This window comes from Patella vulgata, chromosome 3 (assembly GCF_932274485.2).
Source record: "Patella vulgata chromosome 3, xgPatVulg1.2, whole genome shotgun sequence".
In the NCBI taxonomy this organism is placed as follows: domain Eukaryota; kingdom Metazoa; phylum Mollusca; class Gastropoda; family Patellidae; genus Patella; species Patella vulgata.
Genome location: NC_065881.2, coordinates 83,749,605 through 83,776,154, shown reverse-complemented (window position 1 = coordinate 83,776,154; position 26,550 = coordinate 83,749,605). Strand labels below are relative to the sequence as shown.

Genomic DNA, 26,550 nt, shown 5'->3' with positions numbered 1-26,550 from the left:
TTGAAAAACTGACTCGGAGAACTAATTATTTCTATTGGTATTTCCTTTATTTACAGTATTTATATCTGGTCACGAAGAAGGGATGTATACATTTACAACCCATTCAACTTTACAACCCATTCAACGGCTGTGTACATTTACAACACATTCAACGGCTGTGTACATTTACAACCCATTCAAGGGCTGTGTAAATTTACAATCCATTTAAGGGCCATGTACATTTACAATCCACTTTAGGGCTAAATACAAAATTCTTTCATACTTTACACAAAGTCATTATATCGCAATTTTAAATTTATTCAAGATTTACTTCAAAATTCTGCCAAGGTTTTACTTATTTGTTTGAATATTTTTTTCCCAAATAATGACAATTTTGAGCAATATCTAAATATATTTTTATTGGTTTATTTTTTCACATATAAACCATATATTATAAGATTATTATCTCAATTTCTAAATAGATTTTTATTGGTTTTCTTCCCACATAAAAACCATACATTTTTTTTACTTGTTTCATTTTTTGAATTCGAATTCTATATGAATAATGACTTGTATCAGGTCAATTTTACCATCAGGACTGGTAAATATGACTGAAACTAAACCCCTGAAACAAAGTACACTAAAGTCAAAGAAAATGTCAACAGCCCTTAATCTACTTCACAAACTACTCAAATAAGAGTGTAACCAGCCCTTAATCTATTTCGCAAACTATGCATGGATATAATGATTCATAATATATACAATAATGTTTGACAAACTCCATAATCATTTTATTTTTATTTTTTTTTTACAAATGAAGACTGAAGTTTGAAAACATGATATTTATTTACATACATTAAAACATATATCAGCAACTTAAAAACAAACTTTCTAACAGAATCAGAAATTGGGGATACTCGACTGAACGTTCCAAAATTGAATTCTCAGTGACAAGCCAGTAAAAAGGGGGATTTGGGGTTGTAGTGCTCGTGTCGATTGCATAAGAATAAATATATATATCAACCGACCATGACAGCCAAGACATATTCTTGTTAATTTTCATTACGTCACGATTCTACTCACAATCAACCATCCCCATTGTATCTTAACAGAACACGATAACACGAGAATGTTTTCTCCTATAATAAACTTTAAACTTTAAAAAATGTGAAATTAACTTCAACTCAATCAATTTTTAACCATTTGAGGCTTGCCTTCAAGACCAACAATCATAAATGTTTGTGAATTAAATTTCTTTAAAAACTAATTTTATCCCGTAGTGTTAAATGTCCCTGCCCATTCTAATTTGCTTGGTTTGGACAAAAAGCTGAGGTCCCGTGTACACACAGGCTTGCACGTAAAAGAACCCTTGACAGTTGTAATTCATAAGAGTAGACTGTAATGCCGCTGTCTGGGCCAAATTTCCGTCATGGGACACTACATGTACATGTATATGGTGTATGGCCATCTTTATTAGCCCAGTCGGTGCAGTATTTGAATGCAACCTAAAAAGTAAGCTTTACAAAATTCTTTTTTTTTTACACCCAGTTCTGCTATATGTGTATAAACCAGTGATTGTTTTCCATATAAATTGTGTTGTGTTTTTTAATGTGCTCAAATCACTAAATGCCACTCAAGGATTAGACATCAGGGATGTGTGATTCCGCAGAAATAGGTAGGCGAATACGACAACAAATTATCGTTATTTTAACCCTAATGTTTTAGCAAAATGATTGTCATAATTTCAGCAGAATTAAAATTCTTTGTCATGTTGAAGATTATGTTGGAAGTTGTTTGCAAAAATAAAATATTAATCAGGAAAATACACCAGAGCATCAATATAGCATTGTTCACTACATGGCAGCCAAGTTCAAACATTTTTATTGTGAAACTTTAATAAATGGTCGCATTTGGTTCTCACTAGAACAAGGAGGAAGTCCAGGAACATCAACACCAGTGCTATCATAGGGGTGATGATTTTCCGTTTCAGAAAATAGCAAATTCCGTTTTAAGTATTTTTAATTCCGTTATTTTCTGTTTCAGAGCTGACCATATTCCGTTTTTTCGAGATAAAATGTTATTTTATGAATAAATGAATAAAACATCTTAAAATGCCTTTTATTACAAAACGGATCATTTTAAACCAAGGATAACAAATGTTGAATTGTGAATGACTTGTAATGTTCAATGACTAGTTATTCTTTAAACCTGTTTCCGAATTAAATAACAGAAAATTACATCTTGTGAGCTCGTTTCATCTTTTTAGCAGACGAAGCCATTTTTCTCAGCTGCTAGGTGTAGTCGCGATTTATCCAGACATCTTCGTAGTTACTACCGTTTCTTCGAGAATAAGGGCTGGATTCACAAGGCTACGGTATATTTCTGATGTCACGTGGTTAATGCGGATAAACACGAGTCACGAGCCCGGCAGTAAAATAAGAAGTAAATGAAACAATTTTTACTTTTATGAAGTGACAGAAGTTTTTTTTACGACATATATATACATTACAATGTTTAATTCAAGTTAAACTACAGAGTAATTTTATAATGGGATACATGAAAGACGGGTTTTCGTTTCAATTAAAATTATGATTCCTAAATGATGAAATGAAAGTAGCGAAATACTAAAATAGACAGTAACAAAACCACGCGATATCATTCAATATTTCCGATTTTTATGAATAAAAAGATGAAATACTTGGATAACTGCAAAATTATTTTGAGTTTGTGTTTAGTATCAGCAAATATCGGCTTTTCCGTCTTTTTCCGTGTGAGATTTCAAAATTCCGTTTTGGGTGGACAATTCCGCTATTTCCGCGTTTTTTCCGCGATCACGAAAAATCATCACCCCTACTATCATGATGCCCTAATGTAGAAAATATACGGGGAGAGCTTAAAAGAAATGTATTTGCATTATTGCTCTAGTGGAATCGGCGGTTAAGTAGTATACAAGCAGAAAGCAAGTCTGTGGACCCCAATAACACTGTAGAGTGAAGCCCTTGGTGTACCTGAAGAACTAAATTGGTGTAACTCCATTTGTAGACACCAATTAAAGTATACACTATTTAAGCGTCTTTCTGAAACACAGGTATAACCAGACCATCACATGCAGCAGTGAAAATGATAACAGCATCAACGATAATTATTACAGCCGTTCCATATGCTACAGTAAATTATCTCTAGTGTCCCTGTATTTGTCTTCATTGTGTGTGGTTATGTCCTCCCTGAACTTACAAATATAAGACATTGTAACCTAGTCCCAAAATGTATCGCAATAACACAGACAATTCACAATTTTCTCGGGACAAAATGTCTAAATTCACAAATTTTATAAATTGCACGGAGCTGTGTTGGGTTATAAAACAGGCTGCGACATTGATGAGAAACCCGATGCGTAAGAAGCCTGCAAGGCCTGTGAAGATGGTACTATAAGTTGATTGGCTCGTACAGATTCGGGAAACAACGCATGATAATTAGGTAGCGGAACATAGGCTGCCGTTATTATACGTCCTGAAAAACACAAATAATTTAGACATGAGAGAGAGAGAAATGTGGTTTAATGGCAACTGACACAGATAATGTCATTTTAGGACTTACAACTAACATATGCACTTGTGTGTAGTGGTCTTTAGCTGTGGGAGGAAATCAGAGAAAACTCACACGGTTAGACAGCCGACCCTACTCCCGACAAGCTGTGAATAATTCAGAAAGAGAGAGATGGTTTATTTCGGGACTAACATATGGTTCAATTTTATTTCGATAATTCGCTTGTGTGTAGGGGTCTTTAGGAGTGGGAGGAAACCAGAGCACCCAGAGAAAAATGACGAAGTTGGACAGGCGACTCTACTTGTCACGTACAACCGGGGAATCAAAACCACGCTAGTTGTCTAAATAACAGACCTTCTAATACTGAAACCTGAATGAAAAATATATACAAACCTGCAAAATATCGGCCATGTAATGCACTAACAGATGCTACAGCTGCTGCTATCGTGGGATTTTTAACGTAAACATTTCCTTGTGGTGAAGCTTTATCAACAAATATATGTAGAACTCCGCCATGTTTACTGCATTCTTCAATAACATCATCTCTGATCTCTTGATCCCAGTTCATCCTTGATTCTCTATTAAAACAATATCAATATATTATTCATATATCAACAATATCAATATATCATTCATATATCAATACATCATTCATATATCAATACATCATTCATATATCAATCAATATATCAATCATATATCAATACATCATTCATATATCAATACATTGTTCATATATCAATATATTATTCATATATCAATACAGTCTCCAAATACATTATTCATATATGAATACAGTCTCAGAATACATTATTCATATATCAATACATTATTCATATATCAATACATTATTCATATATCAATACATTGTTGATATATCTATACATTGTTGATATATCAATACATTATTCATATATCATTACATTATTCATATATCAACAATATCAATACATTATTCATATATCAATACATTATTCATATATCAATACATTGTTCATATATTACAGTCTCAGAACCTCAATTTAAAGAAATGAAATGGGGTTTAACGTACTCCTGTTATGCTCCTACTGGGCTAATGAAGACAAGCATACGCATGCAGTATGCTATGAGGGGAATTTTGTCCAGACAGTGGCACTATGGCCTACTCTTATTTCGATTTCCAACAGTCTAGGGTCTTTTTGCATGCACGCCAATGTGTACACAGGACCATAGTTTTTTGTCCTATCCGAACGATTAAACAGCTGTTTTGTCATGCCCCTCCGTCCAGCACCAGACAAGGGAAAATCCTGCTGAACTTTCTCAGCCAACACCGGGAGCAAACCCCTCGACCAGGTCGAATGAAGACAAGCATACAGTGTAATGTTAGGGAAATTTTTGACCGGACAGCTGTTTCTTATGGTTTATTACACAGCGATGTATCCATGACAACTTGCAACATTCAAAATAGTAATACCTCTCTTAACCATTCAGCCCCTGCCCTCCTACCGAACCCCAAACATTCTCAAACTATACTTAGTGCTTCTAAAATCGGTAAAATATGAATTTAAATGTCAGTCAACTAGCTTTAATTATATCCACTACTTACGTGATAGGATCGAACATGTTGGATAACATAAAACATTGTGTAGCTATGGGTGGCGCCTGTTGAACAGCTGGAGGAGGGGGAGTTGTTAAAGTGGTTGGCAACATAGCAGCTGGGGCTGGAGCACCCACTTGATTTAAAGCATTCGCTGCATACTGGGGTATCTGGAAACCAGTTCCTGAAAAACAAACAATATGACAAATTATATTATAACATGCATCAAGAACACAAACCAATATGTAAAATTGGTGGATATTACATTTGGAGTATTTTTAACCATTGCTATCACAGAAGTAAAATCGGTGGACATTATCTTAGAACACTTTTAACCATTGCTATCACACATGTAAAATTAGTGGACATTATATTTGGAATACTTTAAACCATTGCTCTCACACATGTAAAATTGGTGGACATTATCTTGAAAATATTTTTAACCATTGCTATCACACGAGTAAAACTGGTGGACATTATATTTGGAATACTTTAAACCATTGCTATCACACATGTAAAATTGGTGGACATTATATTTGGAATACTTTTTTTGTTAAAGATAGTTATGTTATATCTAAGCTAATTCTGCCAACTGCAGATCTTTTTCTAGCTTCAAATGTTATATAAGACATTTAGACAATTATTCACATGAAAACTCTCTAGAGCATCGGATGGTCGAGATATTAAAAGCCATATCTTCGTTACATGGAAAATCAAGATTTTGTTTATTAACATAGCAATGGTACTTGACGATAGAGACTATTTACGCTATTTCTTTCAAACATCCATAACTTGGCTTAGAATAAAGTAATTTCAGTGAAATTTTTAATACATTCATTTTGCATTATCTATTTTTGAACTATAGCAAGAACGGCCAGCTGTTTATCTAAATCTTACATAAGTTGTTCTGTCCTAGGTACTGGTTATCATCATTACATAGTCAACACTTGGGTGCGTGTTTGTAAAGATACAACGACCAGTCACTAAGGTATATTTCTCTCACACACTTATGACTCAAGCACCCTCGATATACAACCAACAAAGTTGTCGACTCACCCTGAATATCAGAGCTGATATAAAGGAATCATCACAAGGGTGGATCTAAGGAGCATGTTTTTAATTAATCGAATGAATTTGCTGATAAACCATACTAGTTATAATTAGTATATAAGGATATTGATCATCATCTGAATTTTCAGACAGTATCTAATTTCTTAGAGTTAAATCAAATCTGATTAAAATAAAGATTTATATTCTGTTTCGTTTTTTTTTTTATACTTTCGATGGCCTACATGAAGATCTGACAAGTTGAACTGGAAGGTCACGTCGGGTTGTACAAGCGACTTTTGACCCTATGATGTCAGACATTGATTAATCAATTAGCGTTGACGTTCCTAGTGGTTTACCCACAGTTCTGTGCATCATACGCCAAGAAGTCGACATAACAGATGGTTTCATTGGCTAATCCCCCACACTATCCAGAACGCAGGTTATATAACAACTCTTCCAGATCCTAGTGTAGTACAGACAAATTAAACAAAATTTTGAACTATAAAAAAAAAACCAAACGAAATAGGATCTGTGTTTTAATCAGATTGAGTTTAATCCACACTAAAATCAAGTCATATTCATTATTTAAGTCTAACTCAATATCATCCAAAGTTTTCGACATTGAAAACACAAATTTGTCAATTTAAATCAATATTGATGTTGTGGTCTTACCAGGAAAAGATGGGCTTCGATATCCAATATTTAAGACAAAATGTGTACGATAATGCATTTCGGTACCATTTGTAACAAGGGACTCGAAGAACGAGGCTCAACATATTCCACAAGTCATGTCAAACGGTGACGTCATATTCTTATCTGGAGAGCATGCGCAATAAATACTATCTGTGTAGACATGAAAAACCAGACGCTAGCGACTGCCATTCGATTGAGACTTCTGGCATATTCCGCCGAACATAACTGATTTGAAATTAAAGTAAAAACAGAAATGATTGAATGTAAATGAAATGAAATGGGGGTTTAATGTCCTACTGCTCTGCTATGAACTGGGCCGATTGAATGTAAATCAGTTTATACACATTCATATTACATTATATACGTTGCTACTCATTTGTGTCAATTTCTAGGTCCCAAATATTATCGATTGAGCTCCTTTAAATATTCAATTTAGTTTAAGCTTTGTTACATGAAATGCTAAATTGATGAAATGAAATGAAATGAAATGGGGTTTAACATCCTACTATTCTGCTCCTATGCTGGGCTAATGAAGACTGGCACACGCCATACAGTGTGCTATGACGGAAATTTTGCCCGGGCAGCGACACTACGGCGTACTCTTATATCGAATTCCAACTGCCAAGGGATCTTTTACGTGCACGCCAATGTGTACACTGGACCTCGGTTTTTCCGTCCCATCCGAACGACTAGGCAGCTGACCATGTCAGGCCCTCCGTTCTGCATCAGTGATAAGGGGAAACCACGCCGGAAAATCGAGATGAACTTTCTCGGCCACTGCAGGGATCGAACACCCAACCTCCAGGCTAGCGAGCCAGCGCCTTACCCACTTAGCCACGTGATCCCAATTGATGAAATAAGGATAATTAAAATTTCAATGTTATCTGAATGACGTACCTTCTGCTAGTTTAGCCATAAGTTGTAACCTGCCTGTTGCTCCGAGATCTATTCCGGCTCGATCCATTTCTTCACAATCTAACATAGAACCTCCCGCTTGCATCTCAGCCATTCTTTCTGTCACATGACCAACTTTCATTGGACGACCTGCCAATTCAAAGCCGTTCAACTGTTCCAATGCTTTTTTGGCATCTTCTGCTTCTGGAAACTACAATACAGAAGACATTGCGATCAAATAAAGAAAGAAATGAGGTTTGACAGCATGGTCATTCTGAGAGAGAGAGAGAGAGAGAGAGAGAGAGAGAGGGGTGGTTTAAGACCCACAACCCACAAACTAAGTCATTTCAGAACTAACATGTCATTTAATTTTATTTCAATAATTCGCTTGCACATAGTGTGAGGAGAGAGAGAGAGAGAGAGAGATGGTTTAATGTCCACTGTCCACTCAACACAAACTAGGTTGATTCAGAACTGACATATGGTTTAATTTCATTTCAATAATTTGCTTGCACATAGTGTGAGGAGAGAGAGAGAGAGAGATGGTTTAATGTCCACTCAACACAAACTAGGTTGATTCAGAACTGACATATGGTTTAATTTCATTTCAATAATTCGCTTGCACATAGTGTGAGGAGAGAGAGAGAGAGAGATGGTTTAATGTCCACTCAACACAAACTAGGTTGATTCAGAACTGACATATGGTTTAATTTCATTTCAATAAATCGCTTGCGCGTAGGAGTCTTTAGCAGTGGGAGGGTAACTGGAGGACCCGGAGAAAACCCAAGAGGTTGAGGTTGAACAGACGACCCTACTTCTTGCCAAGTACAACACCTAATGATTGCACGCTCAAGCATTAAATCGTTGGACTGGGAATAAGGCACCTGATATAGACATTGTCAGGCACAAAATTAGACTTTGTCTGGCACAGATTTGTCATTGCAGCCATTTTTAAGTGATGTGAAAGTATCTGATAAACTAGATTTTTTTTTTTTTTTGGGTCTTCTAGTCACAAGTTTAGTTGTGTAAATAGCAAGGGTGGGGGTGACTAGCAACATACTCGGTAGATTTTGCTTTTAAAATTTTTATATCAAAAAATATACTTACTGTAACAAAACCGTAACCTTGTGATCTTCCGGTTTCATGATCACGAATCAATTTTATATCTTCTATCTGAAAAGAAACAACATATTTCATTGAACTAGTAGAAACTAATGCCTGTATTTCACGTTGCATGAAGTCCTATATGTCCTCCAGGGGTCTTTAGCAGTGGAAGGAAGACCCGGAGAAAACCTGCGAGGTTGGACAGGCGACCCTAATCCTTGTCACATAAAATCGGAGAATGGAAACCTGACAAGTTGACTACATGACAGACCTTATGATACAGCGTGCACATGCTAACCATTCGGTCATCCACCCCCCCACCCCCACCCCAGAAAAGTAAGACATTAAACCCCATTTCATTCATTTTGTTTCAAGGATAGGATCTGAGGATTAAACAAATTTCGTAGGGCAAACATTTGTTAATGGTAATCTACAAGTACCGTATCTTATTTTCAAAGCAAGATGTAGGAGGAAACTGAAGGACGGAGTAAAATCCCTGCAAGGTTGGGCCGACGACTATCCTTCGAAACCACGACACTAGACTCAGTGAGAGACCTTATGATCTAAAGACATTTCAACCCCTCAAACCCCACCTCCACTCAAGAGCACACTTCATGAAAGATAGCATATCTTATGTCATAATCCCCTTTCATGGAAACTTATTTATCCTAAAATGTTAAAATCTGAATACAAACCTTGCCGAAAGGTTGAAAGATTCCCTTTAACATGTCTTCAGTTATGTTGAAATGAAGAGACCCGACGTATAATCTCATAGGTCCTTGAATTCCTTTAGTCATTATACTCGTTGGAATGGCTGTTCTATTTTTTTCCGCCTGTGACGCTTGCACAATTATTGGAACTCCCAGTAATTTCTGTCCCGCTAAACCAATAGCCAATGGAACGGATTCTGTACTCATGAACTCTATATATGCGATACCCTTTGACCGTCTTGTCTTGTTGTCTGTGATCAATCTTACATCTCGAACCTTAAAAGAGAAATGAAAACAAACTAACATTATCCATAGTAAAATTACAATGCACTGAACACTTCAAGGATACCCTCAAGACAATGCAGTGTAATATGAGAGAAATTTTGTCCATACAGAAACTGAATTCAACTGTTCTTTTACTTGCACGCCAAGGTATCAGTGTCCACAGAACCTCCATTTTTTTTTTTTATCGTACCATCCAAACAACTAGATGCTGTTTCTTGCCCGGCTCTGTCCTACACCACTGACATTGGGAAAACACGCCCGAAAATCCAGAGACACTTTCTCAGTCAACACCGGGATTGAACCAGGTACCTCATTTGTGGCTAACGTTTACTAAAAGCACTCAGGTAATTAACAGGTAATTAACTGGGGAGCCGGGGTGGCTCAGTAAGACACTGACTCATTAGAGAGAGAGAGAGAGAGAGAGAGAGAGAGAGAGAGAAATGGGGTTTAACGTCCACTCGACAAACTAGGTCATTTCGGGACTAACACATGGTTTTAATTTTTATTTCAATAATTCGCTTGCACATAGGGGTCTTCAGCAGTGGGAGGAAACCAGAGGACCCAGAAAAAACCCACGAGGTTGGACAGGCAACCACGCCAGTTGACTCAATGACAGGCCTTATGATACAGCACGCGCGTGCTAACCATTCAGCCATCCAACCCCACCCGACTCATTAGCCTTGACAGTTGGAATTCGATATAAGAGTAAGCCGTACCATCACTGTTCAATATAGCACACTGCATGGCGCATGCCTGTCTAAGCCCAGTTGGTGCAGAAAAGTAAGACGTTAAACCCTATTTCATTCATTCATTGATATTAGAATGGTGAAGATATCAGTAATCTATCTGTCCTAGGTACTGGTTATAATCTTTACATAGTCCAACACTTGGGTACGTGTTCGTAAAGATAGAACGACCAGTCACTAAGGTGTATTTCTCTCACACACTTATGACTCAAGCACCCTCGATATACAACCAACAAAGTTGTCGACTAATCCTGAATATCAGAGCTGATATAAAGGGATCATCACAAGGGTGGATCTAAGGAGCATGTTTTTAAAAATAGCGATAAACTTCTAGTTTGCTGGTTAGTCAGCCCGTAATCATGCCAACATTGGATAATGAATTGCTATATCATCATTTTGAATTTTTTCAGGAAACTTTGAGACCAACAAAATTTTCTTTTAATTGCATTTATGGCTAAATCTATTTCTTTCCTTACCTTCCCAATAGATGAAAAGAATTCTTCTAAATCTCTGGGTCTAATTCTGGCGGACAACTGCATACAGAATACTGTCCTGGCATCCTTCTCTTCCGGAGATAAATCTATAGATGGCAGTACGGTGCTACAATAACAAGACAAAATTCAAATTCAACAAATTCTACAACAAATAAAATGGGGTTAACCATCCCACTTTTCTACACATACTGGGCTAATGGAGATGGATGTACCATACATCGTGCAGTGTGAGGTGATACATTTGGTCCCCAACGTTCTAAAGGTGTCCAGTGAAATAAACAAAAATACAACAATGTTGTTAACGAAGGCCTTGTCGACAATATTACCCTTGGAAGTGGATGCTAAACTCCAGGAACCAATGAACAAACAAAGGCTTTATTCATATTTTTTTTGTCACGTACAGGCAGGGAATCAAAACCATGCCGCACCACTTGACTCAATGACAGGCCTTAGGATGCAACGTGTTATCCATTCGGCCACCCAAAGCAAGACAAAGAAAACTAGATACTAACCTGACTCGAAGTGGACTTTTACTCATCTGTCTCTCCTCTCTCTTTCTGTAACTGTAACTATCATAATATTTACCACTTCCACCTCTTCTCTCAGTTCTCTCAGGACTTCGACTTCTTGGACGGTATTTATCTCGATCAGATCTTCGACTGTCTCTTTTAGGGCTTCTACTCTTTTTCCTTTCTCGACTTCTGCTCCTACGCCTGTCTCGATCTCTATGACTATAATACAAATAAAGGCTATTTTAAAATGTATATTCATGACCTTTGTATGAATATTAATGAGTTATGTGTGTTCACAGCCGTGGACTCAGCTGCTATGATAACATTTGCAGTTGTCTTTTGTACATCAAAGCAATAAATGATTGATATGGATGTGAGAAAAAAGATAAATAAATTTATAGTTAAGTCATTTAACAGGTAGTCTTAGACAAAGACAGGGCTCAGACACATTTTCGATGATTTAACTTTTTCAAAGAAATCTGTCACTTGCTTTGATACTAATGAGATTTGTTGCCGGTTTTAGTCTGAATTAATCCCAACTATTAATTGTTGCCAATTGGAATATTCAGGTTTCGGTCATAAATTGACATTTTGAACCACTAGCCATTTTACAAATACAGGTATCTTTATTGTGGTCATGTGAGCATTGCTATAGATGACAAGTTTGGCCAGGTGGTAGGATAAACAAGGTCAACACATAAATAGTTATAACACGACCTATGGGAATTTGGATGAATTCAGACAGTAAGTTAGGGGCCTCTTTCACAAAATTTTAACTAAGATAAAATCCAAATTTTAGTAATTTGATTGGATATTAGATTGGTTTTAGTGCTTAACCAATCAAAATTGAAGAATCTACTAAAATTTGGATTTTATCTTTAGTTAAGATTTCGAGAAACAAGGCCCAGGATGATAAATTCTTTTAATTGTTACCATTTTTATCTTCAAATCCTTTGTTAAAATAGAACAAATCTACAGTGAGCATTGTGATACTTGGTTAGCAAAAATAAATTTTTATAAAAAAAAACAACTATGAAATGCTGAATTCATGATTTTCTTACCTTTTGCGATCTCGGTCTCGATCACCACGTCCCTTGCTCCTACTTCTACTTCTTGTTCTTTTCTTCCTGGAAGGGAAAAATGAAAATTCTTGTTAAAACCTTATTTAATATACTAATCAACAAAAAACTTACAATGAAAGGACCTGAAATACGCCATTTTCCAAGTATTGTACAAGTATTATCAGCATTTTAAAATTGTCAAGATAATGCAGTGTGTAATTCATTCAAATACAAACAAGGGATGAAGTGAAATCTTATTCATGAATTTCCATGAACAAATTGTTACTCTAAACTGATACTCAAAACTGATTTTAACTAAAAATAACAATCATTTTATTACCGGATGGGGACAAATGGACAGATGTCCAACTTAACAAAAGGCCTGCTTTCGACAAATTCAAATAGATTTTCTAAAGAGGAATATCGAATCAATTGAACTTGGGTATTTCGGGACTAACATGATAAATATTTCATTTCAGGGTAGTCATGGTAACAAGCCTTGTGAAATGTAAACAGATATTAATAGAGACAGTTCCAGTTATTAGAAGCAACCCGATTGAATGTGCATGAACAGAACCATTTAACCCTCAACTTGAACTGACCCCCTGATGGGAACTCGGTGGCCAGCTGCGAGTTGTTTTCTATTCTCGGCAAGACACATGTAGCCGACAGATTCTCCTCTTTTCAGGGGCTAGCCCGATGAACTTGAACCAACAATCTTTGGTTCACGTACCTTTCAAATCAATCACATGATAAGCTTGGTTCAAATCATTCATTTGTTTCAATTCAATGTTTCTCAGTTACTCAAATGACAAAGATACCTATAAACAATTTGAACACATATTATATTAAGAGCACAATTTTTTTTTTTTTAAAAACATGTCTTTCTTCTGCGTGCGTGTCCTTTATTGTTCCACAGCCTAAAAAAGAAACGAAAGGAACTTTAGTCCATTGTTGAAACATCCATATTTGGTAGTCAAGCACACACAGCGTTACTTACCTGCCGTAGCTTCAGACCTAATATGTTATCGACCATAGCAACACAACTCTACCTTACCACATCATCCAAGATGGAAGAGCTTTCAACTAACTACTTTCTGCACCTCTTCTAAATCCTATCATACTCCACCAACTCAAAGCTAATATGTACACCATGGTCGGTTGAGGAGGATAGGATTGATTTTTCAACATTTATTTCATAAGCCATTTCACAGTGAAACATGCAAATTTTAACCTTTCGACTACTTAGTACCAACACAAGAAAGATAACTCTAGCCTACTGCCTACTAAAGCACCTGCATTTGAATGTTTACTAACTTTCCATACGCACGGTTCTAAGACATTCTCAGATTCTCAAGACTTACTTTTTGGTTTTTGAGGTGCTTCTTTCATATTCTGGATCTTCATTTCCTCGTTCTTCTTCCTAAGATTTCCAAAACAGCACATAATCAAATAGGTTGAAGACACAGCAGGATAATAAGGGAAAAAGACAGAATCAGAAAACATTAATAAAATATTTAATCTTTAAATTACTTATAAATTCAAGCATTTAACCTATAAAATCCAGCCAGATTTGAAAACATTTCAATAGTATACTCCCAAATTTTTTTTTTTTTATAATTATGGCATTATAAATCTAGATACAGTCCAAACACATACTAAATGTCTCCAGTTTTGTCTAGGATTAACCAAACACTGACAGAGAATGGAACTTCTTTGATATTTAATATGTGATGGTCACTGGAAGAATTATTTTTAGAGACAAGTCCTGGGGGGATGTGAATCCTGTCAGAGCTTGCCTGGTCATGTGCAATGTGAAGCATTTAAAATGGAGCCGTATCGTAACATCTCCTGTGAAAGAGCTTAAAACTGTAAAGTCATACATGTCCAGGATTCAATTTATGTCTTGCCAAAAAAAATTGTTGATAAAAATAGCCAGAAACAAATTGGTCTAATCTACTGTGGAATTCAAGAGGATAATTTGAAATGTTTTCATATTTTCCTTTTAACTTCGACAAAGTGTTTTTCTGTGGCATGTTGAGATACGGGTAGGGTTCCTTTCGAAGTACCGTACGGTGAATCAGAATGGCATCCAACCTTTGAACTTCTGTTAAGCCAGTTTTCCAACTATTGCAGTTAATAATCAGCATCCCTTGTCCCTACGATAAGATAGGGGAATTTTATTTTAGTAACCATCAAATAATTTTATTTAAAAAAAAATTAAAAAAAATATAATTACAAATTGCCACCCAAAAACATGAATTATAAATATTTCTGAATGCAAATTTTATTTAATACCGTAATTGAAAAAAAAAAAATTCATAAATTTTGATTTACAAAAAAAGTAGACTTTGTTTTTGAGAAAAAAATAAAGTTAAAAAAAATAATAAAAAAAATTGATAATTAAAAGGATGATTTGTGTGCGTTTTTTTAAATCAGTTTTTATGATGTCTGTTCTGTTATACCTTGTAAGTTTGTAATGGTAGGAATCAACTGCTTTACAGTGGATATAGATCTACAGTAGAAAACAAATTGAAACCATTGAATTACTTTAATTTAAATCCAAGGTAGTGACAAATAACCCTTTCACTTCAAGTATTAAAATGGTGGAAGAATCCCTGTAACAGTACAAGTATGAATCTGGAGAAGAGCAGGAAAAAATCCAAATAAATTAATGCCCGAGGAACAAATATAGAGTCAAGCTTCTTGCTCGGGGATTAAATTTATTTTTGATTACTTTAAATTACTAAGGAAAAAGAGGACAAGCCTTTAGAATCTTAGACCTACATGTAAACTCAAGATTAGTCTGTGATTTATCGTACCTAATTAGTAATATACATGGTGGTGTTAGAAAAAAAAACAAATTGGGACTGGGAGTAAAGATCCTATAATCACCCCAAAAGATATTTATCTTAAAATATTTATTCTTCAAAAAGTATATCACTCCAAGCATTCAACAGCAACCCAATTTTGAGGAGACAGTAGGGAATACTAAAATATGAAGACTCTTATTTTATTCTGTATTAATATCAACTAATCGGCTCTTCTGATTCTATTCTTTTCGTTGTATGGATGTCAGGAGGGTTATAAACCATGGACGCTGTTTCGCCTACAGGTATATGCCTGACATGTCCTATGTGAGTTGACATGCCCAATCGGACATCCAAGATTTTTTGAATCATATTGAGGAATATTACTGATGTGAACTTATAGTGCAGGAATTAAATATGAAAAATAGACAGGTTCACCTATTTTTTTTGTACTAATTAAATTATAATCGATTCATTATTCAGAACACAATATGCTACCTAATATAAGAAATATTTGTAGTTGAAGTCTATTAAAGGGAATGGAAGGTTAATAACCCTATTTCCCAAAGCTGACAAAGGCTTCTGGTGATCTAATTCTGGCCTCTTATTTTAATAAGAGGCCAGAGTTAAACCTCTAAATAAAATTTTTGAAATAGCATCCCTGTTATAAACTAATCTGGTCTTGATTTTGATGATTGGCTAACTCGATTACTTCATTTATTCATAGATTCAATCAATCAAATATGACAAAATCAAACAAATTATAAGTAAAATAATAACAATGATAATTCATTACTCAATTCAGTTTGTTTTCTTTAGAAATATCATAGTTCAGTTATTTATTTTCATACAAATCCTAAGGCATTGCTCTAATAATTTATTGTGTAATAAGTAATTTATCGCCAATATTTTTACCTCTTTTCTGTATGGTGCCTCCAGCATAGCTTCTACATCAAAATCGTCTGACATTTTCTAAAATAAACAAAAGCTAAATTTGCACGAGGTAGTGAAAATAATTTCAGAAACTTAAAATGCGATCATATTCCTATCTTTAAGCATTTGTAATCATTGTACTTGATAAGGATAAGAGAATACTTATCGAAACGTTGTGCCTAAGGCTTCTTGTCACGTAGGTCCTACATCAACAATGACAACATGTACAAATTATGCAGGATTGAAATAACAGCACTAGAATTGATGCAAGAGCTTTGCATTTAGAAGATGCACTTAATAGGCTACCAACAAAATTCATAATCATTCACTGAAGTGAGAGAGAGAAATGGGGTTATACATCCATTTGACACAAACTAGGTAGGTCATTTTGGGACTAAAATAAGGTTCAGTTTTATTTCAATAATTAGCTTGATGGGGGTCTTTGTTCTTTAGCAGCAGTGGAAGGAAACTGGAGGAGTGGCCAGAGGAAACCCACAAGATTGGACAGGCGACATAATCATTGAACGAGAAGGCCTACCTACACACCATTACTAATAATGATTACTGTTGGGCTTCAACATCAAGACGGCGGGTGACTGGTTGGCCATGGCAAAAAAATGAGCAGGCAAGAAAAACGTAGAGGCAAGATTATCAAATACATATACTATACTTATACTAAGTATAATAATTATAGGCCTACTTAACTAGGCCTACAGTGCTCTCGAACATGTTCTCTTACCAAGTCTTATAGGACTTATGTGAGTCTCACTCAGCAGATACAGAAAAATTTTAGTTTAGTATTAAATTTTAGTTTCTACATATGTGTTGAGCTATGAATTTGTTTTCAGATCAGAAATATGTTGAAAACCCCTTAATCTTCGCGACAATCTCGCTCACGTCTGGGGTGGAAAACAAAACAAAACTCGGCTGATCAACATTCAACTGAACAAACAAGCCACTCAACAAGAAGCCAGAACTAGCCTAGTAAGGATCAAAAATAGAAACCATGGGCCATAGATCTAGTTCTTTTTTCTAGTTTAGCCATTTACTTACTCTTTGCTATGTTGGAATATCAACCAGCAAAACGGATAAATATCGAGGTGAACGTTGCGTCTTGTTTTGTTTTGTTTTTTTAATTTGTGATTCAGCAGGCGTCAACCTATGTCTTCCAAAAAGGATGTCACTACGGGGTTTACAGAAGATGAAATATCCACGGGCACCTTGTCAAAGGGAGGTAATTTTTTGTAGAACTGTTCATTTTTACCAGTTATTTTTACAATTTTGATTTAATGCGGATCTATTAAATGGAAGCGGAAATGGAAGGAATGTCGCGATTGCCCGGTCGATTTCTCTTTACGATTAACTGAAAGGCTGGATAATCGTGATCAACTCACGCACAAGAGAAAAGAAATTTCAGTCAAAACTTCAAAATGTTGATCAAAGTAAAGGTAAAATCTTAGTAAATGTGGAAATCTTTTGGGTGAAATGGAAGGCATATTTGGCGGAATGAATTTTTTACATATTTTTTTTTTTGTTATTGATTTTGAAATTCAACACAGCAGTCTGATATTTGAATTTATGAACGAAAAATTAGAATGAACAAGCAAATTCTATGAATCATTCTGGTTTATTTTTACCAACTTACTAAATTGCTTTCTTTGAGTACAACTTGAATATAATATCAATGTTTACAATTAAATGGCGTATGACTCTATTTTTTGGAACCATAAATAGGTCTAAAAGCACGTGAGGGTATATAATATATGTTGAGCGCGGACAGACAGATTATGCATGTACGAAACTCTGTCTAATTTTCATTGACTAATCTTCGCGTACGCGGAGTGAACTCTGCGCAGGGTATATTTAATGGATTACCGCACTGATAATCCACCCCGTCATTAAATGTTTCGTCTACATATATTTACATATTTCAGTTTCACTTATGACTAATCTGTCTGTAAGCTAATTAAATTGATGAAGCACATCAAAGGAAAACAATTAAATTTTAATAAGTGTGATTTGAGTAGTGACAGTACAGGTAGTGTCATTACTCCCAATGTGCTGTCATATAATGGCCCAAAATGTATATAAAAAGGCCCAAAATATATAAGAGGGGTTGGAAGGTCGAATGGTTAGCGTGTGCGCGTTGCATCATAAGGTCTGTCATTGAGTCAAATGGCATGGTTTTGGTTCCCCGATTGTATGTGACAAGGGGTAGTATCGCCTGTCCCGAAATGACTTAGTTTGTGTCAAGTGGGCGTTAAACCCCATTTCTCTCTCTCTCTCTCTAGCAAGTGCGTCATGAATGGGCCATAATGCTATGGCCAGACCCAGTCAAATGTTTGAGTTTCCTATTTCTTTGAGAAAAAAAGTAATTCAAAAACAAGTCTATGCATTCAAGCTAAAAATATCATGCCACAACTGGCGTGCAAATATAAAGAAAATTTGCGTGTGCCAATCTCTAAAAAGTATTACATGTGCGTGCACCAGACATTTAGCTCTTATAATGCATCTTTAGAATGAATAACTCAATTCTTTTACCTTAAAAAATTTGTATTATATTATGTAATAAGATTTCCCTTTCTTTTTCTTTCAGACACTGACAGGCAAAGAGGTAAGTCAATTGGAACTTCTTTTATAAAGATTTGATTGTGATCTGCATGCCTGGAAATTTGAAATTTTGTGTCCGTCACATGCATGTATGATAAAAAAAATATCATAAAAACACACAAAAAACATTATCTCAATCAAAGACTGAAATTTTGTCTTTGGCTGGTGTTTTATTTCTGGGCGTGTACAATGGGGAATGGGAGTCGCGGGGGCTTAGAGAGTAAGATCCTGTGTACGATCCTGGTGTGTACCAGAAGATTCCATCAAGATTTTCCGATGTTGGTCCCCCTTTTTACTGGTGCAGGACGGAAGGCCTTGCAATGATTGTGTCTAATCACTCGGATGGGATAAAAAAAGAATTGAGGTATGCACAATAACAGAACCCTTGATGTTTGGAATCCAGTTGCTTATGGGAGAAAATTTTCCTCATACCACACTGTATGCCCGTCTTCATTAGGCCAGTGGGTGCAGATAGGAAGGACGTGGAATCCCATTTCATTCGATCTGGGGGAAAAACAATTTTGCATACTTAAATTTAAAATAGATAATTACATGTAGCATCTGACATATTTGAAAACTATATGATGTAAATTCGACCATTCGGGGAAAGTACAGGACTGTTGAAATGGGTTTGTATGTCAGTCTGTCTGTCAACTTGTCACATGTTTTGGACACATTAACTCTGTAATTCAGTTAGAATGTTCAAACTTTGTATAGAAGATTGCCTTTGTTGCGTGACCGAGTTCGATGTTGACCATTTTATTCTGCGACTGAACGGAGATAAATAATTTAAATTGTGGATTCTTTGGAATTAATCTCAAAAATACTAGTACAGTGCTAATGTGATTGTTTCACTTCATATTCCTATACATTAGAAGGTTGTATGTATGGACCTTTAATTTCTGGGGGTTTGGATGGCTGAATGGTTAGCAGTGCGCTCTGTATCATAAGATCTGTATCATTGAGTCAACGGGCAGGTTTTCCATTCCTCGGTTGTAGTAATGTGGAGTAGAGTAGCCAGTCTTCAGTTTCCGGGTTCTCCTTTTTACTCCTACTACTAAAGAATACCCCTATGCGCAAGTGAATTATTGAAATAAAATTGAACCATGTATTAGTCCCAAAATGACCTAGTTTGTGTTGATTTGATGTTAAACCCTCCCCCTCTCTCTCTCTCTCTCTCTATTTCCTTTTTTGTTTAAAATTTTAGTGTAAATATTTGGTAATTTCAGATTGAGATAGACATAGAACCAACAGATAAGGTAAATTTTATTTTAATTTTGAAAAAAGAAGCTAAGAATCAAGAATAAATCCCCCCAAAAAGTTACTTGATTCTGAAATTGTAAATTACGGAGTATAGGGTTGGAATAGACTACATCATTATCTTTAATGTGGGTGTGTCCCTAGGGTATGAAGGAGGGAGATGATGTGGCTGGTTGAGTGATTTAACTTGTGTGCAGTATCAGAGGCCTGTTATTTGTGCAGGGGAGCCACAATGGCTCAGTGATTAGGACGCTGGCCCCCTAACCTGGTGAGCCTGTGTACTGTCCCTGCATTTGCCGCAAAAGTTCATCAGGATTTTTCCAGTGTGGTTCACTCTTGTCAGTTGTGTTACAGGGGCATGGCAAGTGACAACATACATGTATATACATGTACATGTAGTCGTTCGGATAGGAAGGAAAATCAACATCCTGTTTACACATTAGCGTGCACGTAAAAGAACCCCTGACAATTTGAATTCGAAATGAGAGTAGTCAGTGAGTAGACTGTACCAAAATTACCCTGATAGCACACTGCATGGTGTATGACAGTTTTCATGAGCCCAATAAGACAGTACAGTAAGACATTAAACCTCATTTCATTTATTACCTGTACAAGTCATAGATTTGCACAATGAGGAGTAGGATAGTCTGATTAAAATGCAGATCTATATTTCGCAACGTTTTTGTATACTTTCGGGGGGGGGGGGGGGGGTTGGATGGCTGTATGGTTAGCACACGCGCGTTGTCATTGAGTCAACTGGCAGGGTTTCGATTCCCCGGTTGTACGTGACAAGGAGTAGGGTTGCCTGTCCAACCTCGTGGGTTTTCTCTGGGTCCTCCGGTTTCCTCCTACTGCTAAAGACCCCTACGCGCAAGCGAATTATTGAAATAAAATTGAACCATGTGTTAGTTCCGGAATGACCTAGTTTGTGTCGAGTGGACGTTAAACCCCATTTCTCTCTCTCTCTCTGTATACTTTTGATGGCCTCTACAACATGAACATCTGACCAGTTTTCGTGGGAGGTCGCATCAGGGGTCACACAAGCGGCCTTTGGCCTAATGACATCAGATATTTGATTAACCAATCAGCTTTGATTTTTCTAGTGGGATACCCACAATTCCGTGCACCCCATGCCAAGAACTCACCGTAACAGGCTGTTTCATTGGCTAATCCCTCACATCATCCACAATGTGGGTTATATAACAACTCTTTCAAATCCTAGTTAGGTACAGACACGTAAAACGAAATTTTGAACAATAAAAAATGAAAGAGAGAAATTGGGTTAAACGTCCACTCGACACAAACTAACATATTGTTTAATTTTATTTACATAATTCGCTTGCGCGTAGGGTTCTTTAGCAGTGGGAGGAAACCGGAGGACCCTACTCCTTGCCACGTACAACCGAGGATTCGAAACCACGCCAGTCGACTCAATGACAGACTTTATGATACAGCGCGCGCACGCTAACCATTCAGCCATCCAACCCCCCATAAAAAATGAAACGAATTAGGATCTGTGTTTTAATCAAATTGGCAGAATTAATATCTATAGTACAATATTTTCTCATCAACAGGTGGACCGAATAAAAGAGAGAGTTGAGGAAAAAGAGGGAATTCCCCCACAACAACAGAGACTTATTTTTAGTGGAAAACAAATGTAAGTCAAACATATTTTGTTGTATTTGTGCCTTTGAAATGTGATTGTATATGACAAAAGTTAACATGTGATACGCTTAAAATTTCACATTAGTTATCGACGCTGATATAACCCAAATTCTGTGTCCCTCAATTTCAATTCCTTAGTCTATGATTAATAAGAAACACGCCTCCATGTAAATATTCCAGCGAATCAAAACTTCTCTCTTGAAAATTTCTACCTATATTTACTTGTATTTTCATCTAAGTCTGACACAACAAAGCACTTATTATGTGTTTGACGAAACATGCCTCCTTGTAATAAGCACTTGCCATGTGTTCGACGAAACACACCTCCTTGTAATAAGCGCTTATCATGTGTTTGCGAGACACGCCTCCTTGTAATAAGCACTTTTCATGTATTCGACGAAACACGCCTTCTTGTAATAAGTGTGACTTATCAATACCAATTTTTTTTATATTTTAGGAATGACGAAAAGACAGCCGCAGATTATAAAGTAATGGGAGGATCAGTGCTCCATCTGGTGTTGGCTTTACGGGGTGGGAGAAGATAACTGTGATATATAAATATATAAGACAATTTCTAATAGAACATGTTAATTTGTGGAATATACTGAAGAAATCTGTTATGTTTTTTTTTTCTCTAAATTCCTTTCTTTAATTTAAAAGTATTTTCTGCAGTACAAAATGCAAATCTATGTATTCAGAGATTGGCGGAGAACGCTATATCATATGACATCACATGTGGATTGTGGGTTCGGGTGAAGGCTGGGGATTTTGTCAAGGTCTCAAGATGTAAACAGAGCTAACCCTAACCCTAGCCCTAAATCTTACCCTAACCCAAACCCACAATTCACGTATGACGTCTTTTGTGCTAGACCGTCTTTGATCTAGCATTCTCTGTGATAGGCCCATTTAAAAATATTTTCTGTGGTTTAAATCTGTATTCAGTGATTGTCTTTGGTTAATAATGACTGCCATGTTTTTTACATGAGAAAAAGGTAGTTTTAATTATCTTTGTACATTGAAATCTTTTTGCCCTCCCTCCCCCAAATAAATTATCTCCCTTGGTGCATTAAATTATCTCCCCTGATTGAACCCTAAATAAGGTTGGAAAATCTATGTTTAAAAAGGAATATCTGTGTACATTATTAATAGTAATTGTGCTTATAGCATTTCACATATAAAAGCGCAATAATAAACAAATATAATTTTGAATATTTCAAGTCATGATGCTTGTAATTTTGTGTATCGCAAAAGTCATGAAGATTGTATTCCAGAAAGTCAAATAATAATGGAAGTTCCGTACACCAGTAATGAAAAAGATAAATACGAAGGGTGTCGTCTTTTTAATGTGTAGTTAATACATTTATTTACATCGTGAGGATGCTTGATTTCTAGTCTGGAACGTCCCAAATTGACAGGATTTCAATCAAGTGACGCAGAATTCATTCCTGTCCCTCCCGACAACTAAGGTCGTGTGAGTAGAATCGTACTGTTTTATCTGTCATGTGTTGGTTGAGGTATGTTCTTTTTCAGACCATAATGCGTTACGGCCCCAAATCCCCCTTTTTACGCAATTGACACTTTTTTGGGGATTGAGAGAATTAATTTCCGGAACGTCCAATCAAGTATCCCCCATATATTGTATCCTACCCTCCTATTCTCTGATAAACTGAAAGTAGACTATCAACTTCCTGTTTGTTTGTATGCATGATAATGTGCGATGTTTATTTGTCAATAAAATTATGGTTAGCTTTGTAATTTGTCTCATCTTCTGTACATTGTTATAAAAAATTTAATTTTTGTTCCTTTGAATTTATGGGGCAGGGGAATGGTTTAATATAAGGTCTGTCATTGGCATGGTTTCAATTCCCTGCTTCTACATGACAAAGAGTAGGGGCACCTCTCTAACCTCCGATTTCCTTCTACTCCTCAAGACCCCTACACACAAGGGAATTATTGTAACAAGAGCATCGCCAACGCTGCAATATACGTCCACATTCCAGTTTTGATTGATATGGTACTTTTTAAAATGAAGAGAATGAAATATGAAATGGCTGTAATATGATCAGAGGCCAAGAAGGCTAGGCGTCGGGTTTGTTTTGCCAAATTTACAGACAAAATACTAACAATAAAGTGGGCGTGACACTGCCCTACGAGGTCGGGGCAAGCATCAAAATAAATAGTTGCTGTCTTTATGGTTTAAGGAATAAATATGCAAAATTCCAAGATGATCCATTCAGAATTGCAGCCTGTAGACCACAAATACAAAAACTGGGCGTGGCTCTGCCCATGGGGGTTGGATATGGAAACAATATAAATAGGTACCATCCTGTTATTGAAATGACAACATCAATAGTTGCCGTCCTTAGGGTATAAGGAATAAGTATACCAAGTTCCAAGATAATCCATTCAGAATTGTGGCCTTTGGGCGTTAAAGCCAAAAATTCGGCGTTGCTCTGCCCCTGGGCGTCGGGGCATTCACCAAAATCAATAGTTGATGCCCTAAGGCTATAAGGAATACATATGCCAAATACCAAGTTGATCCATTCAGAATTCCGGCCTGTAAACGATAAACATAAAAATTGGGCGTGGCTCTGCCCCTGGGGGTTGTGACATGCAATTGTCGTCCTTAGGCTATAAGGAAACATATCCCAAGTTCAAAGACAATCCATTAAGAATCGTGGCCTGTAGGCAACTCACAGAGACACAAAGAACAAAATGGGTGTGGCTCTGCCCCTGGGGGTTGGGCAATCACCAAAAAAATAGAGGTCATCCTTAGGGTATAACGTATAGGTATAAAAAAGTTTTTCGAGATCATCGATTAAGCATTTGCAGGATGTAAGTGACATACAGACACACAAAAAGAAAATGGGTGTGGCTCTGTCCCTGGGGGCTGGGCATTCACCACAAACAATAGGGATGTTCCTTAGGATAGAAGGAGTAAGTATGCAAAATTTCAATGTGATACGTTAAGAAATGCGGTCTGTAGATGACAAACAATGAATACAAGAAATGGGCGTGGCTCTGCCACTGGGGGTCAGGCGTGCACCAAAAACAATAGGGATCATCCTTAGGGTATAAGGAATTCATATGAAAATTTTTCAAGACGATCGATTAAGATTTTTGGCCTGAAGGCAACACACAGACACACAAAAAGGAAATGGGTGTGGCTCTGCCCATGGGGGCTAGGCATGCACCCTAAACGATTGGGATGTTCCTTAGGGTACAAAGAATAAGTATGCAAAGTTTCGAGATGATGCGTTAAGAAATGCGGCCTATAGACGACAAACAAACAAATATAAGAAATGGGCGTGACTCTGCCCCTGGGGATCGGGCATGCACCAAAAACAATAGGGATCATCCTTAGGTTATAAGGAATAAGTATGTAAAGATTCAAGATGATAACTTAAGAATTGTGGCCTGTAGGCAACACAGACACACAAAAAGAAAATGGGCGTGGCTCTGCCCCTGGGGGTTGGGCATGCACCCCAAGAGATAGGGATGTTCCTTGGGGTACAAAGAATAAGTATGCAAAGTTTCAATATGATACGTTAAGAAATGCGGCCTGTAGATGACAAACAAAGAAATACAAAAAATGGGCGTGGCTCTGCCCCTGGGGGTCGGGCATGCACCAAAAACAATAGGGATCATCCTTAGGGTATAAGGAATAAGTATGTAAAGTTTGAAGATGATCACTTAAGAATTGTGGCCTGTAGGCGACACAAAGACACACGAAAAGAAAATGGGAAATGGGCGTGGCTCTGCCCCTGGGGGTTGGGCATGTACCCCAAACGATAGGGATGTTCCTTAGGGTACAAAGAATGTATATGCAAGATTATAAGTTAAGAAATGTGGCCTGTAGACGACAAACAAACAAATACTAGAAATGGGCGTGGCTCTGCCCCTGGGGGTCGGGCATGCACCAAAAACAATAGGGATCTTCCTTGGGGTATAAGGAATAAGTATACCAAGTTTGAAGAAAATCCAGTAAGAATTGCGCCCTGTAGGCGACACAAAGACACACGAAAAGAAAATGGGCGTGGCTCTGCCCCTGGGGGTTGGGCATGCACCCCAAACGATAGGGATGTTCCTTAGGGTACAAAGAATGTGTATGCAAAGTTTCAAGATTATTAGTTAAGAAATGTGGCCTGTAGACGACAAACAAACAAATACTAGAAATGGGCGTGGCTCTGCCCCGGGGGGTCGGGCATGCACCAAAAACAATAGGGATCTTCCTTGGGGTATAAGGAATAAGTATACCAAGTTTGAAGAAAATCCATGAAGAATTGCGCCCTGTAGGCGAACCACAGACACACACACACACACACACACACACACACACATACATACATACACACACACACACACACAGACAGGGGCGACGGCATAATACGTTCACATTATGAATGTGGACGTATAATAAAATTGAAACAAGTTAGTCCCGAAATGACCTGGTTTCTGTTGACCGGACGTTAAACCACATTTCTCTTTCTCTATCTTTAAATTTAGTGAAAGAAAAAAATGTAGATTAACGTGGACTGAACACAAACTAGATCATATTGGTACTAACAAATAGTTTTAAGTTTACATTGGTTATTAGTCACTGGGTATTAACGTGGACTGAA

The 26,550-nt window shown here is 36.8% G+C and overlaps 1 protein-coding gene and 2 non-coding genes across 7 annotated transcripts; all 3 read right to left on the bottom strand.

Annotated features, from left to right (window-relative positions):
• Window positions 1–25: 25 nt before the first annotated feature.
• Window positions 26–17,603, bottom strand: LOC126816453 (RNA-binding protein 39). 5 transcript variants are annotated; one of them, XM_050543038.2, is made up of 15 exons: window positions 17,447–17,561; window positions 16,376–16,432; window positions 15,116–15,165; window positions 14,748–14,809; window positions 14,015–14,073; window positions 13,384–13,570; window positions 12,651–12,716; window positions 11,590–11,808; window positions 11,060–11,183; window positions 9,538–9,828; window positions 8,846–8,911; window positions 7,742–7,949; window positions 5,111–5,285; window positions 3,919–4,103; window positions 26–3,489 (listed from the first exon to the last, which is right to left on the bottom strand). In XM_050543038.2, exons 8-15 carry the CDS (start codon window positions 11,613–11,615, stop codon window positions 3,335–3,337), a joined length of 1,230 nt encoding a protein of 409 aa, XP_050398995.1. In that variant the 5' UTR covers window positions 11,616–11,808; window positions 12,651–12,716; window positions 13,384–13,570; window positions 14,015–14,073; window positions 14,748–14,809; window positions 15,116–15,165; window positions 16,376–16,432; window positions 17,447–17,561; the 3' UTR covers window positions 26–3,334. The 5 variants fall into 5 exon arrangements, with proteins under 5 accessions (XP_050398995.1, XP_050398994.1, XP_050398993.1 ...); XM_050543037.2 differs by having other exon boundaries at window positions 13,384–13,471; XM_050543036.1 differs by lacking the exons at window positions 13,384–13,570; window positions 14,748–14,809; window positions 15,116–15,165 and having other exon boundaries at window positions 17,447–17,603.
• On the bottom strand, window positions 6,008–6,216 carry LOC126817050 (small nucleolar RNA SNORA53). Its single transcript, XR_007678742.1, has one exon. It is a non-coding gene; the product is annotated as a small nucleolar RNA SNORA53 (small nucleolar RNA).
• Window positions 10,683–10,892, bottom strand: LOC126817049 (small nucleolar RNA SNORA53). Its single transcript, XR_007678741.1, has one exon. It is a non-coding gene; the product is annotated as a small nucleolar RNA SNORA53 (small nucleolar RNA).
• Window positions 17,604–26,550: the final 8,947 nt, after the last annotated feature.

What these genes read in the sequence shown, in the direction of transcription:
- LOC126816453 (XM_050543036.1), bottom strand. Translation starts at nt 16,429, where the DNA reads ATGTCAGACGATTTTGATGTAGAAGCTATGCTGGAGGCACCATACAGA. An exon ending in AGCACCTCAAAAACCAAAAA is followed by an intron (nt 12,717 to 14,014) that starts GTAAGTCTTGAG and finishes TTTCCCTTCCAG; the next exon opens with GAAGAAAAGAACAAGAAGTA. An exon ending in CGAGACCGAGATCGCAAAAG is followed by an intron (nt 11,809 to 12,650) that starts GTAAGAAAATCA and finishes TTTGTATTATAG; the next exon opens with TCATAGAGATCGAGACAGGC.